Below are 14,264 nucleotides of genomic sequence, written 5' to 3'. Positions count from 1 at the left end.
TTGTTTAGACTTCTTCAATGTAATGTCTCCTCCATTTGTTTCACTCAGGGTTCTGGTTGTTATTTCCCCTTTGATGTAAATGCTGGTCTCCACGACTAAATTAAGTGAGGCAGTGGACACAAGATTGACTTTTCTAATGCTGATGTTACTTAGAGACATAAGAAAGCAAGCACACTTTATTTTCTGTAGGAATTTCTGAATCTCTTTGAAAGGAGTGGTCACGTTCACGCTGCAGTTAAGTATGAACCTGTAAACATTTAGATGGTTGTGAAATAGATCCACAGGCTTTGGACACTGAACTCCTTTAGAAATCCTTGCCTTAAGTGGCTGTTATTTATAGGCAATTACCAAAATCAATCTTCTTTCCTACTTTTGCTTACTCCCCTTTTCCTTCCGTGCTTGCTCTAATGTGTATCAAGAGTAAAAACAGGATATTAACTGATAATTATCTTAAATAATAACTGTACCAGGTCACTTTTCTCATTCGTATGAAACTGAGACCAATAACTTCCATGTGTCCCAAAGACTGAGTTAACTGTATACATAGAATAACTATATTAACTGATCATCCAGTTGGAGAACAGGGCCCTCTTTTGAAAGATGGTTTCTCTGAGCCATATTTCAGTAGATTGCTGTGATTTTAATTTAAACGTGAGTTTTCTCTTATACGTTGAGCAAGCTTTAATTTAATAGCGAGTTCCACTTGGCAGGTAGGCAATGCATATTCAAGTTGAACTTGTTCTTGTTTACAGTAGAAACCTGAACACTGTTTTCCTAAATGCAGTACAAATAACTGTTTTTCCAGCTGTATGTGGTTGGGATGAGATATGAAGTTCTAATTGTTACTAATTGATGCTTTTTCTTGGTAGTACAAACAACTAGGGACAACTAGTAAATGAGCAGGGCAGAGAAATCATCTTGTGCCTTGCAAAGCATGGCTTGCAACATGCTGGCTGGCACAATCTGAACTGATGTGCTCTGGCTAGGCCAAAAATGTCAAGTAACAAATGAAGGCAAGTCCCCTGTGAGGTGAGACAGCAAGCAACCTGTTTTTTTCAGAAGTATATTGCAACTCAAAGTGTTTCTGCTTTTGATGGTACCTACTGTGGGTTCAACTCATCTGAAAGTTATGTCAAATCAGGTTTCCAAAGGTGTTACATATGCTCTGAGTTTGGGATCATGGTTTTGAGTCCTGCGTCTTTGAGTCCTTAGTTTAATCTTTGTGATGTGTTCCCAGATTTTGTTGCTACCTGCTTTTGCCTCTTAAGGACTGCCTTTATTCTGCGGAGGTGTTTTGGTTTGTTTTTCCTTGTTTGTTTTGTTTTTGTTTTCAGTGATGTTTTCTTTGGTACCTCTGTTCCAGCCCTCAGTGTGAGATAGACAGTCAGGATGTTGTATTTGACAGATCTCTAAAGCACAGCAGTGAGCCTACCCTGATGAATACAGCATTAAACTTATGGGAAGGTCTTAGCGCACTTCAGCAGTGGGTGGAAAAGAGAGTACATGAAGTGTGTAGTCTTGATAAAATATGCTAAAATTCAGAGCTGTACAGGCATCCTGTTTTAAGATTCACAGTGTGCATATGGAGACGTATTTGGAGAACCAACATCTGGGACAGTCTGTCTGGAAGCCATGGATAGGTCTCAGAGCAGAATTTTGCCCACGTGAGGTTTGTAGGTTTTTTCAGGTGCCTCATAAAAAAAACCAAATAGAGATGTAGACAGATGCCTTGCCGAACAGCTGTGTGACTCATAGCAAAACTGAGTGTAGTGAGAACATGCCAACTGAATTGCTTTTGGCACTGTGCTTGAACAAGCTCGTTGCTTCTTTTGTCTTCTTGATTAGCTTTGCAACATAATATAAGTATTAATAATTGACTTCTGGCTTGATAATCAGGCATTATGAGTCTCCACCCAGAAAGGAGTTAGAAAAAATAATAATCATTTTTAAAAGTCAATATTACACTTGAAGGCAAAAGATGTGCTTTCACTGCCTATTACACTTGTTGGTTTATTTCATTTTCCAGCTTTACAATATTAGAATGACCCAAATGCTGAATAGTACTGAAAATAGTATGAATTTCCAGGAAAATACTGGATGGTTACCAGAGTTGAAATAAATTAATAGGGCTAGATTTTTTCAAAGAACTTCTTGCCAGTATCACCACATAGATGAATCAGCCACATCTTTAATGTGGCTCTCCACCCGTTTCTTCCTCGCTTTTTAGCTTGTTAAAATTTGCAACACCGCTGAACCTCTCTGCTGGTGTAACTTTTACTTTCTGGTACTATTACAGATTTAAGAAATCTTGGCAACAAACAATGATATTACCCAAGGCAATTAATGGAATATAGCGAGCATTTCCAAAGCACAGAAGTACCTGTACTTGAGTGTTGTCTCCTTTCTCTGTCACAGCAGTTAAGTGCAAGTAAGCACTTCTACTGACAGGAGCCCTCACAAGTTGTTGCTTGCCCGCTGGTAAACCTTATCTTGCTTTATTATATGAATGGTGAATAAAACTGTGTCACTATATAAACTTTCAATTATAACTCACCTCCCATTTTTATAAAATAAAGCAGTGGTCGCATGCACATATGTTTGCCCTGCCGCTGGCTTTGTTCTCTAATGTTCCTTGCAATCAAGCTGTATGCTCACTTGCAGTTCTTTGGTTTCCTTTTTATATCATAATCTGCTTAATGTCATACAAAGATTGAGTATCTATCTAGTAATAGCAAACTGCAAAGATGCATACCAGGAAGACTGTCAAGTGCACAAGCAAAATATGGTAAGAGCGCAGTAGTCAACAGGCAGAGCCCTTTGCATTCAAAAGAAATTCTTTGTCCTGGTTAGCATGGTTTGGGATCAAAGCTAGGATGTTATTCTACGTAGCTGCAAAGAGAAAATAAAAATGAAGGAAGTGGATAAGGTCAGAGATCTGCGGAGAAAGGCTATCTTATCTGTAGACTGTGAAGTTGTGGGTACTGTACAAGAACCTCTGGACAATTTAACAATGGTTTTAAAAGTGTGATTATCCTCCAGATTGCCAGCACCTGGAATGGTAGCTCTCATGAAAAAGAGAGTGCTGTGTAAGCAGGTGGAGAGACTGATATCTTGAGCCAGTGCTCATTAGTGACAGCCAAGGTGTATTGTATTGTCACATACCCAGAGCAGTCCTTTGGCCTGGACTTCCAAGGATACTGTCTGGCTAGTTGTACAGCAAACCGCACCGCAGAGTGGAGCTGTGACAACCAGTGCAAGGACATAACCACGTATGAGCTGTACTGGCTTCTATTGCAGCCTACCTCTGCCTCTTGGGCCATGCAGCACTCAAGTAGCCACAGGAACTGGATGACCATGGAGATGATAAGCCTTATCTATGCTTTCCTGGCCTTACTCTGACTTTTTTTTTTTTCCAGCTGTGGAGAAGAGAAGAGCAGAAGCTATCTTCAATGACAGTAAGTGAGGGCTTTTTAAGCTTGAGAAACTTCTGATTATTGTAATTAGCGTTAAGACTCTCCAAGCACTTTTCCTCGCTCTTAAAAGCCTTTTCTCTTCCCTCTTGTCAAATGAATGTGTCCTGGTGCTTTACGCATACGAGAAAATCCTACTTAGATAAGAAGCCTTACTCAGTCATAGGGAAGCCTTTTGTTAGTACCTTCTGGGATACTTAGGAAAACTCTCACTACTGACGAAAACAATCGGTATAAGTGGGGTGAAACTCCTTTCTAGGAAAAGTCCCCACCCACTTCTGAGTTCTGTCAGTTTTTCTGTAGTGAGATGGTCTTCCTGTTAATATAACAGCAGTTCAGAGAGAGCTCGTTAGAAATCCCCAGGTTTGTGCAGGGAGAAGACGTGTAGGTCCTGCTGCATCACTCTATGGATGACAGATGGCCACAGCACAATCCTGTCTTCAGCAGCATCGGTGCGGAAGGTGGAGGGTGCATCTTAAATGTAAAACCTGGTATCTAGGAAATGGATGACTGCGTGAACAAGGGCTGAGCACTGTGGTGTTCAGGACACTTGGTTATTTTGTGTCATTGGACATGCAGACACTAAGCCATGTTTTTACGTGAAGGCTAAAAAATTTGGATAGTCCTAGGTTAAGAAATTTAGATAACTCCTAGGTGTAGGTACTAAAAAAAAACAAACAGTGAACAGTGAGGACTTCCAATAAAGAAAAATGTAATTGCTTGGTCTAACTGACTAACATCAAGCACAGCAGCTAGCTGAGAGGTTTATGAGAATGTGATGAAGATAAGACAGTCCTTATCAGGGATTTGAGCAGGTTACACTTAGAAGCAATCTCTATTAAAAATGGATTAAAATGTGTGCTTAGTCACATCTAATCCTTTGTGCATAGGGCTGACACCCAGTCCTCTCTGCATCTTGGAGAGACTGCAGACTGTTTCATATATGCTTGTCTTTGATGCTGTAGCATAACAATTCATCTCCTATTGTTTATTCATACATGCGCTAAATGATGAGGTTTACACCTGATGCTTTAAGGATGGCAACCAGGCAGAGGCCTGTAATAGGCCATCTGAATGCAAGGTGGCACAAAAGCTGGTAGGAATGGGCACGTGCAGAGGAGTTTGAAATAGTGGCTTTCAGTGTGCTCTTAGAAACAGGGAGATTGGTATTTCCTTTTGTGTGTGTTGGAAGTAAGGAGGGATAATGAGAAAATGTACAAAAGTTGTGCCAGTCTCTGATAATAATAAAAATATTATGGCTTTGAGATGGCTGGTAGCACAAAAATTGTTACGGAAACCTAAGACAGTGTGATCAGTCTTCTAAAGATACATTTGTAGGGGTTGAGTTGAGGTAGTCTGTTTTAAAGATGTATAAGCTTTCAGGGACAAAGCTTATTTAGTGATTGAGAAGTTGCAAAAAGCCATCTTCAAATGGTTTCAAGTAATGGAAGATGAAATAACATTGCTTTTTGGGTTCATTTTAAGTTCTGGTGTTCCTGGGTTCCTGAGCGAACTGTGAGTTTTCCCTTGTTTTGAACATTGACCATGCAGGTAGTTGATTGTGCATTATGCACATCTAAGTCCAGTAATTGTTTTTACCAATAGTTTTCAGGAGGACAACATGCTAGTATAGACAATCTCATCAGGTATGGTATACTCTCCCATTTTCCTTTCACATGGGAAGTTTTGTACAAGTAGTTGTATCTTTACATGCCACTAATTTCCTTCGTTGCAGTTTTAAATTTCATCACAGTGCAGACACTACACTGACCCCGTGAGTTTCTAGATATTGTGATGTTTCCCAAATTTATGAACAGCTTTCAATCTGCTGAGTTATCGCTGCTGTTTTTGACTATGAGATACTGTTAACATCACCTTGTGCAGATCCTAGCAGGAAGGGGCAGAGGTTACACTCTGCTTGGCTCCAGTGTTTGCCTTCTGAGGACTTCAAGGGTCTGGTGCTGGCAGCTCTTCAGTGAGGTATTGCGGATTTCCACGTTGTCCCCCTCTGGGTCACTGTCTGAGGGAGACAGGCAGTGCAATAGTTTGTTTTGTATTGTCACTATGTAAATAATTCTTAGCTCTGTCTCTTTTTCAATCAATCGGGATAGTCCTATATCTCTATTTTCCTAATGTCTAGCTGAAATCAGGGCCTGGATGAAAGCTAGTGAGTCTTGGTCCAGGTAAGATGAATTTGACACTGACTGAATGGGAGAAAAAAGCTGAAGCATCTCCCTCAATTGAGGAAGTTCCTAAAGCTACTGGGGAGCTTCAGCTGTTCCTGAATATCTGGTTTGTGGCTGAAACCATAGATATTTTCATTCCTCTTTGGGTTTGGAGGTGCACACCATGCTGGATCCATGCTTTTTTTTTAATCTCTGGCTTGGATTGGCATGTTGCTCTTTGTCTGAAGTGACTCTCAAGGTTCGTTTGCAAATTGCCATTTGTGCAATGTGCAGTGCACGATTGCCTGGTTCCAAGCAACAACTTACTTGGTACATGCATGTAGTCTGCATGTGTGTTTAGTAAAAAGCCATGGCTTGGACAATTGCCATAATTCATGTTGTGTCCTCATGACAAATCACCTGAAATATTTGAGTTGGCAATCCCTACGTTTGGGAATTGTCCTGTTTGTATGGTGAAGGGTTTTGATTCTTGATTTGGGCTGTTGATGAACCTCAGCCTGAATTGTTGACCATCATGGTTTACCATGATAGTCAGTTGTTCATTCAGTCTTCTAACAGAATGGGTTGTGCATGAGGATCTCTGTTTTGGGGACTGGTGGAAGGTATGTTTTCATATTGATGATATACTGTTGGAGAACCTAGCGGTGTGTGATTTTTTACATCTATTTTCCACAGTACCTACAGCCATTGGCAGGCATGTTTACTAAACAGAAGAGTAACTAATACATATTTTTTTCCTTTTTGACAGTCTGCGGGTTACGGCAGAATAGATCAGTCAAATCAATAGCAAAAGCAACATCCTTGCGAATAGTTGGAGGATTGTCTTCTGCAGAGACTGGGGATTGGCCATGGCAAGCTAGTTTGCAGTACAATAACGTCCATCGCTGTGGTGCAACGCTCATCAGCAATACATGGCTTGTATCTGCCGCTCACTGCTTCAGAGAGTAAGTTCCCAGCTTAGAGAGAATCTGCAGCAGAATGTGACCCGCTTGGATCAAGCTGTGGGGCTTTCCAGATTTACAACACACCCCTAACTCTTTCCAGGAGAACAATTTTCTGCCTTAGAGGAGAAAAAAAAATCAGGGATGGGGTAGACCCATCACTTGTTTCTAAAGATGCTTTTTCACATTGCAATTAGGTTGCTGCTGCTGCAGGCTGCTACCAGAAGTTCTAAGCCTGGATTTCTACCCTTGCATTCAGCCATGCACTCTCCAAACTTTTTGTTTCAAGTGCAGCCATTGTGAAGCTGGAGGACATGTAAGATGAAACAGCTGTTTGAGTGAATTATTAACATCCAGAAAGAGTAACAAAGATGATTTTTCTAACAGAAGAGCTTTTTGGACTGATTACGTACACCCTGTGTCTAAACAGTGGCTGGATCAGGAATGAGAAGTTGAAGGGAGTAGGAGACCATGGTTGAGAAGGGAGTGCAAGATTGCCCTTTTCTAGCAGCAGCCCACAATTACATGGGGCACAGTGTTAATGGGAAGTGATGGATGCCTTAAGAATCTAGTAGGGAACTGGCTTGAAGGGGTTATAAGATAAAGGTTCTTGAGAAGTTTAATCCTGTGAGTACTTGTTTTTACAGACAAATATTTTACAGCACTCTTACCTTTTTCAGAATGAGTCACCCTCACAAGTGGACTGCTACTTTTGGAGCTCTTTTGAAGCCACCAACTTTGAAACGATCAGTCAAGACCATTATTATTCACGAAATGTACCGCTACCCAGAACACGATTATGACATTGCACTTGTGAAGCTCTCTAAACAAGTTGAGTTTACAAGTAACATACACCGCGTTTGTCTGCCTGAGCCATCTCAGACTTTTCCATATAATATTTATGCTGTCATCACAGGCTGGGGAGCGCTTACCAATGACGGTGAGTCCCAAGTCTTCCAGGCAACCCATGTATTGCACGAACCGTAGCGCTGATTTACTACTGAATAGGTAGCACTTGTGTAGCTGTATGTTGTATGGCAGCAAGCCTAGTTTTTTTTCTATGAGCAATAGATTTGTTCAACAGTGAGCAGCAGTTTCTTGCTCTAAAATTAGATTTGACAAAGAGAGTGGTACTATCCACTTAAGCAGAAAATAGCATAAATGTCCTCTTTTTCCAGCCTTTCCATTTTATACTGTGGATACTTGAGACAGGTAGTCAAGCCATGCATGTATTAATGGAGGGCCTAAGAAAATATTCTCTCAGGTTGAGCCAGAAGCTACAGATAGCTGTGCAGGCTTTCAAGAAAATTTCTACAGTGAGCTGTATATGGTCACTTGTCCAGACTCACACATATCAGGCCAAGCTGTGAAGACATTTAGCAATGTCTTTAGCAATGGGAACCAAGATGCCTTGATCCCATATCATGTGCCCAAATGGGCAGATAATTTGTGTTCCATGGTATTAGACGGAACTTCGTACCGTACAGTGTTACACTTGGGGCACTGTGTACCATGCAATCATTAGTTCTGTCTTAATATTACAGTTTCTAAGTGACACTATGAGTATCTACGTTTTCCCTAAGGGCCCAACCTAGAGAGAGTAAGTAACACCTCTATATTACACCAAATTAAGCTGATGCTTCGTAAGAGAACATTAAATGCAATTCTGTTAATGCCTCAACTATTCTTTCCCTCAGGTCCGACTCCTAATGCTCTTCAGGAAGCAACAGTGAAACTTATCGACTCAGACACTTGCAACAGAAAAGAAGTGTATGATGGGGACATAACACCTAGGATGTTGTGTGCTGGGTACTTGGAAGGAGGAGTAGATGCTTGTCAGGTAACCATAGCTGAAAATTAGAAAGGAAAACTATTTTAATGCTGGTTCCAGTATTTGGCTGACGAAATCTTCACTAAAAGTATATTAGTCCTTTAAATACACTCTGTTCAAACAGGAATTAAGATGTAAAGTGAAGTAGTATTTCTTAAAATTATTTAGCACATAAAATCCATCTTGAAGGAGCTCAATTAGTATAATACTCAGAACTTAAACCTTTCATGGCATGAGATGAAATTCTCATTTTGTAACTCAAAATAGCCGCTAGGAGACCAATTGCTTCTCATAATATATTCTATGAAACCTAACAATTTTTCAAAAATAGTACCTGTATCCTTCATATTGATGCTTTATTCCTCCTTTGCTGTTGCCATTCTACACCAGGTCCTTATTTGCTGGACAGCAATCACTAGCAGGTGGTTATATTTTTGCAGGTGTTGGAACAAAAATATTACCACCTGCAAAAATATTTCCATAGGGATTACTTGTAAAAAGGCAACCACTATTAATGTTGCTTATTAAAAATACACTTGTAAGTGCTGGTTCAAAACAGACCCCTTCCAGAATCCCAGTCCTATGGATTTAAACAAAACTGCTTGCAAGTAAGTCCTGGAGACTTATCTAATTCCTCTGTTCCTGTCCCACTCAGCATTGAAGAGACCTGAACAGAAGGGTGCAGGTGCTGTGTATTTCAGTAATGCATTTTGCTGGTTGATGGGGAATTTGTTCTATTGTGTGACAATTGCCTTTAACCCTGAAAGATTTCCATTGAGCTATTATTGCCACATCATGCTATTAACAGTATCTGAATTTAGCCATTGAGAGTGACTAATGTCTTAAGGAGATATTATCTAATTAGAAGACCAATTTTCTGATGAAATCCTTTTTGAAATGTTATTGCTGCAAGTGACTAAAAGAGTTTGCTGAAAGGATAGTGGTTACTGTAAAAACGAAAAAATGACTTTGTATGAGGAGAAGACAAAGCAGTATGAGGAATGCTTCACAAAACAAGAAGGAGACTTTTTGTTTGCTTGATTTTTAATGAAAGGGTACTGTACAATCACAGACGGGTCAAGAGACTTCATGGCAAACAGGAAATAGCCACTGACTGCAGACTCAAATCTCATAAGCAGCCTGGATTCTGCACAGATGGCAGCTCTTGAAATACTGCTTGCTTTTCTGTCTTAGGGGATGCATCAAACCTTCTTGTCTATGAAGAGACTTATATTTTCCCTTCTGAACAATTAAATTGTTTTTTTTTTTCCCCTCCTCTTTCTCCAGGGAGACTCTGGGGGACCGCTGGTTACTCCAGATTCTAGACTGATGTGGTACCTCGTGGGAATAGTGAGCTGGGGAGATGAATGTGCCAAGCCAAACAAACCTGGAGTTTACACACGAGTGACTTATTTCCGTGACTGGATTACCTCAAAAACTGGCATCTAATTCCAAAATCAAAAATGGATATAATTACATAGGTTACACGTAACTCATAATTCTCTGTATGTCTTGTGGAAGGTTTTTTGTTTTTTTTTTTAGTATCTGCATTCCTATTAGTTTTGGTCAAAGCAAGTTTTGCCTGCAGCAAGCACTATCTTTGCTGTCAGAGATCCTAAGCTCTTGTAAATTTATACTAAACGTATGAGATTGCCTTCCTCATCTTCGAGCTTTGAAGCGTTCTCGTTCTTATCAGAAATTATAATCAGGTGTTATTAAACTAACATTTAAAAGCTAGCAATTTACCTCCTTAATAAACACAAACATTTTTCAGGAAATAAGAATTTTTTTTCAGCTATGGCTGAGGTCTGAAGATGTCCACCACTCTAAGCATAGAGGAAGCTGAACCTTCTTCCTCCAGTGAAGCAAATATTGTCACAGCTGTGTTTCTAGGAAAGTGAACCCTTGATTATTATTCTTGTTAGAGATCATCATCTGCACAGACTGCATCTGAGACCCTGGATACTCACCCTGCTCAGTGGTCTTCATAGCTGACAGTGGATCCGCCAGGACTGAGGGTAGGTCCTAACTAAGGAAGAGGAGGATTTCTGTGCTTGCAGTTAGTTCAATGGGGCAAGACAGAAGTTTGATGTTCTTGTGATAAAGCATATTTTTAAACGGATTTTTTTTGGTAGATTTTATGAATTTCAAGTTACTCAAAAGCGCTATAGTAGAAGAGCTGTATTGCAACACTGTGCTGCTACTTCTGGAACAATCTCCTTCTCTACAGACTCTGTTCAACTTACAACATGCTAATGATACAGAAACACTAGCTCTGCCAAGCTTTATTTGTTACGTGTGACCCCACGAACAAGCTCACTGGAATGCAACCCAGCATTTAAATTTATGCTAAAGGAAAAATAAGTACTTGCCACAAATAATCTGGGAACTACCTTTTTACTTCAAGTCAAGAAATAGTGTGCTTTCCAAGGGCATGCCAGCCAGCAGAAGTCATCTCACTGCAAAGAAAATAAATAGTGATAAACCATCTTGCTTCACTGATGGATTAATTTCTGCCATGGATAAATATGATCCTGCCTTATGAGTCTGAAGAGCAGTTTCATATTGAAGAACAGTCCAGATGAAAACTTCAGAGTAAACGCTATCCTTATATGCAGTTTAAGCACTTTTCCTACCTCTGTGCATGACATCTACTAGATTGCTGGTGGAAGGGAGTCCAGTGACTTGACTATTGATGTTCCCTACAGCCCAGGCCTTCAGTATATGGAACCAAAATGTCAATCCAGTACTGTCTCCTTCTGCTGTCTTTGAATGGCCACAGGACTGCTTTTAGGCTGTGAATACAGGACTCACAGGAGTCTGTACGAGACATGAAAGAAGCTGCAAACCCCACAACTAAATTTAAAACAACTGAAAATCTCTCCAGAGCATCTCACCTCCTCTTCTGCTCAGGATTGGGTCTCTCCTCAGCCTTTCTACTGTGCAAGCTCTGTAATACTCAGAATCCATGGGAATAGCAATGCTTAGCATTTCCTGAAAACTCAAACCCTGAATGAAAACGTACACATCATTTGTTGAATCCTTAAATCCTATGTTGAATCCTTAAAGGGGTGGGAGAGAGATCATCTTACTTTTCAGCTCCTTCCAGTCTTTTTTCCGTATCTTCTGAATTTTAGTTAAAAAAAACCAACAAAACAAGCAACCATCAAAAATGAAGATGCCTTGTCTCAGAAAGAATTGAATGTTTTTAGCTCAGCTTTGCTTTTGAAATGATAGTATCTTTCTTATGATTTTCCATGTTCATTTAAAAATGAAAAGGATCTTGGGACAGTTAGGAGGATAGTCAGATGCAGCAAATCTGTTTCCTTAATTTATTGATGAAGTTTGTAATTTATGCACTTTTGAGTTGCTGCTATTTTTAAACTAAGAATTTACTCTGGGCTAAATGCAAACTGTAGAGTTTGGGATTAGGTCACTTGGGAACACTGTTTTCTTGTAGTGTTCAGGTCCCACTTCTGTAAGAGAATGGGAAAAAGAAATTACACCTAGTTTTTTGTGCCTCTTATTGTTTTGAAGCTGAATACCCTTCCTTATAATCAGCAGATGAATTGCAATTGAAAGTAAACTATAGTTCACTTTCACAGGGACGTTAAGGCTTTGTTTTCCACTTAAATCTATCTTTTTGCCTACCAAATGGAGGGGCAGCAATAAGGGGTCAAGGCCCGGGTTATCTATAATCCGTATAAACTGGTTCCTACCTCACACTGAAAGTAACACGTATTTAATACCTTTAAAATGAGAAAGGCAGCCTTTATTTCAGATTTTATTGTGAGAGGCCAAACAGCCAAGAGGCGTGTGGGATAATGTCTACCTTACTCAGGGAGTCCTGAGCCAGCCAGATGCACTTTTCTTCACAAACTTTTAGCAAACTGTCTGGCCTGGGTTTGTCTTATACTCCATGTCAGTGTTTTATTTATGAAGACTCTGTTTTCTGCAGTAGAATTAAAAAAAAAGAGAGTGACTATTGTGTGATTAAGGAAAAAGATTTTTAAAAACCTTTTATTATTGTTAAGATTTAGTAAGGATTTGAATGATATAAAGGTAATATATTTCATAACATTAAATGTATTTAAAAACAATCGCTCCTTTTTTGTCCTTTCTTCTTTAATAATAGCTCTGTTGAAATGTGTGATTGATTCAGAATAGACTAGTCTTTAGTTTGTTCTAAGGCTATTCTGAAACTGCAGCTCTTTCTGGTCATTCCTAATCCTAGGAATTCCGGTTCTAACAGTGGCTGGAGCTTTACAGACATTTCTGCAGCGATAGAAAGGAGACATTAATTTTCTAAAATACTCTAATGGGAATTTCAATACAGTTAGTGCTATGTACATTTGAGAGTATATCTGAACCTTCATCCAGGAAACAACCACCTTGCTTCTTGCCTTGTGAAATCCAGTCTTTGTAACGTGACGTTCCTGGCTCTTGGCAGTAGGGACTTCTATGCAGCTGACATACCAATTCTCCTGAGATTACCCAGGCAGATTTACAGCTTCCAGAAGCATGTTCCAAACTCCTGTTTATCCAAATCGAGTTGGTTGAGGCTTGCCCAATGCTAACTTGCAACCTGGAGCACAAATAGGAAGGAAATAAGAGCCTGATTGCACAAGGCCTAATCGCCTGAGGAGGTCTAGTTGAGTGACATCAAGCAGTCATTGGGATACCTTATGTAAGTAAAGCTTGTAGAAACTCCAATCCCACATCTACTGTTCCTGTTAACAAATTAGAAGAGCTAAGAGCCAAAAGGTATTATGTACCCCAATTAATACTTATTTGGCAACTTGCAGCTTGTGTTGGAGATACACGTGCATGGAAAAGCTGGCTTTTTGCTTTTGGAAATGCTCTCAAGCATGTTAGCTTGGAATCACCTTGGGTAATTGGTACCTTTGTTTATCTGCATCGGGATTTTAAGAACACTGTCAATGTGGTTTCTAGGAAGGTGTCACTATCTAGAGCAGCTTTAAGTGAGAAGGCTCTTTAGCCCATCACATTGTGAAGGTGGGGGCCTTTTATATGTGCCAGCAAAGCACTTCCACATTGCATGTCCTTCCTAAAAGAGCAGATTAAAGCCTTACCGGGCAGCACCTCACTGCTTTAAGAGCCCGTGGCCAGCCATAGCCTATGACAAGATGTTTGGAAACCTACTGAAGAAACACTGCTGATACGGATTTATGGATATTTCTGCACAGGCCTGTGTGCTAAAGGGAATTGTGTAACATATTTTTAGTGAGAAAATGGCATGGAGATTTGCAGCTAATTTATTAACTAAATAAGTCAAAAAAGCAAATACATCCTCCCAGTCTTCATTAGGGAGTTCTTACCAAGAATTAGAAATTACACCTGAAATTCCGAAAATTAAGACTTAAAAAGTGGCTGGGATTTTCATAGCAGATGGAAGGGAGCTTTACATCTATCTGCTCTGGCTCCTTTTGCAAACATTGGCTTTAGAGTAGTATTCAATACCTGCACACAGCAAGGTACCAGTGATTGGCCTCAAAGTCAGAAAGCTGAAAGCCTTGTGTTGGTACCTTTTGCCAATCTCAAAAACTATAGCTTGCTTTAATCTGGTACAACTACAAAGGATTGTTTTGTTTTCTATTTAAATTAATATTTTTATTTTTTATAACTAAGGTCTTGGGTTTATATTTGTTTTTAAAAGATGAGGTTGTACGTGAAAAGAAAGAAGTCAGTTGGCTCCATATGTTTCAACTTTTGCAATGTTGGAAAATAAGCACAAAACCTGTATGCTTTCTATTTGGTACCATCAACAAAGAGAGCTCCTGAGTATACCTGCTACCAACTGATGTGTCTGGGAACC

General features: G+C 39.8%; 1 protein-coding gene across 4 annotated transcripts in view; it reads left to right on the top strand.

The window, feature by feature from the left end:
- Nucleotides 1-12,528, top strand: part of TMPRSS11D (transmembrane protease, serine 11D) — a 48,375-nt gene extending 35,847 nt beyond the window's left edge. For all 4 annotated transcript variants that reach the window (XM_040699757.2, XM_046940832.1, XM_040699758.2 and 1 more), the window contains 5 exons: nucleotides 3,417-3,455; nucleotides 6,405-6,600; nucleotides 7,278-7,537; nucleotides 8,295-8,437; nucleotides 9,716-12,528. In XM_040699757.2, coding sequence (XP_040555691.1) covers nucleotides 3,417-3,455; nucleotides 6,405-6,600; nucleotides 7,278-7,537; nucleotides 8,295-8,437; nucleotides 9,716-9,877 — 800 coding nt within the window. In that variant the 3' untranslated portion in view covers nucleotides 9,878-12,528. The remainder of the gene's footprint in view (nucleotides 1-3,416; nucleotides 3,456-6,404; nucleotides 6,601-7,277; nucleotides 7,538-8,294; nucleotides 8,438-9,715) is intronic.
- Nucleotides 12,529-14,264: the final 1,736 nt, after the last annotated feature.

The sequence above is a fragment of the Gallus gallus genome, chromosome 4 (assembly GCF_016699485.2).
Source record: "Gallus gallus isolate bGalGal1 chromosome 4, bGalGal1.mat.broiler.GRCg7b, whole genome shotgun sequence".
In the NCBI taxonomy this organism is placed as follows: domain Eukaryota; kingdom Metazoa; phylum Chordata; class Aves; order Galliformes; family Phasianidae; genus Gallus; species Gallus gallus.
This window is presented reverse-complemented; position numbering and strand designations above follow the sequence as displayed.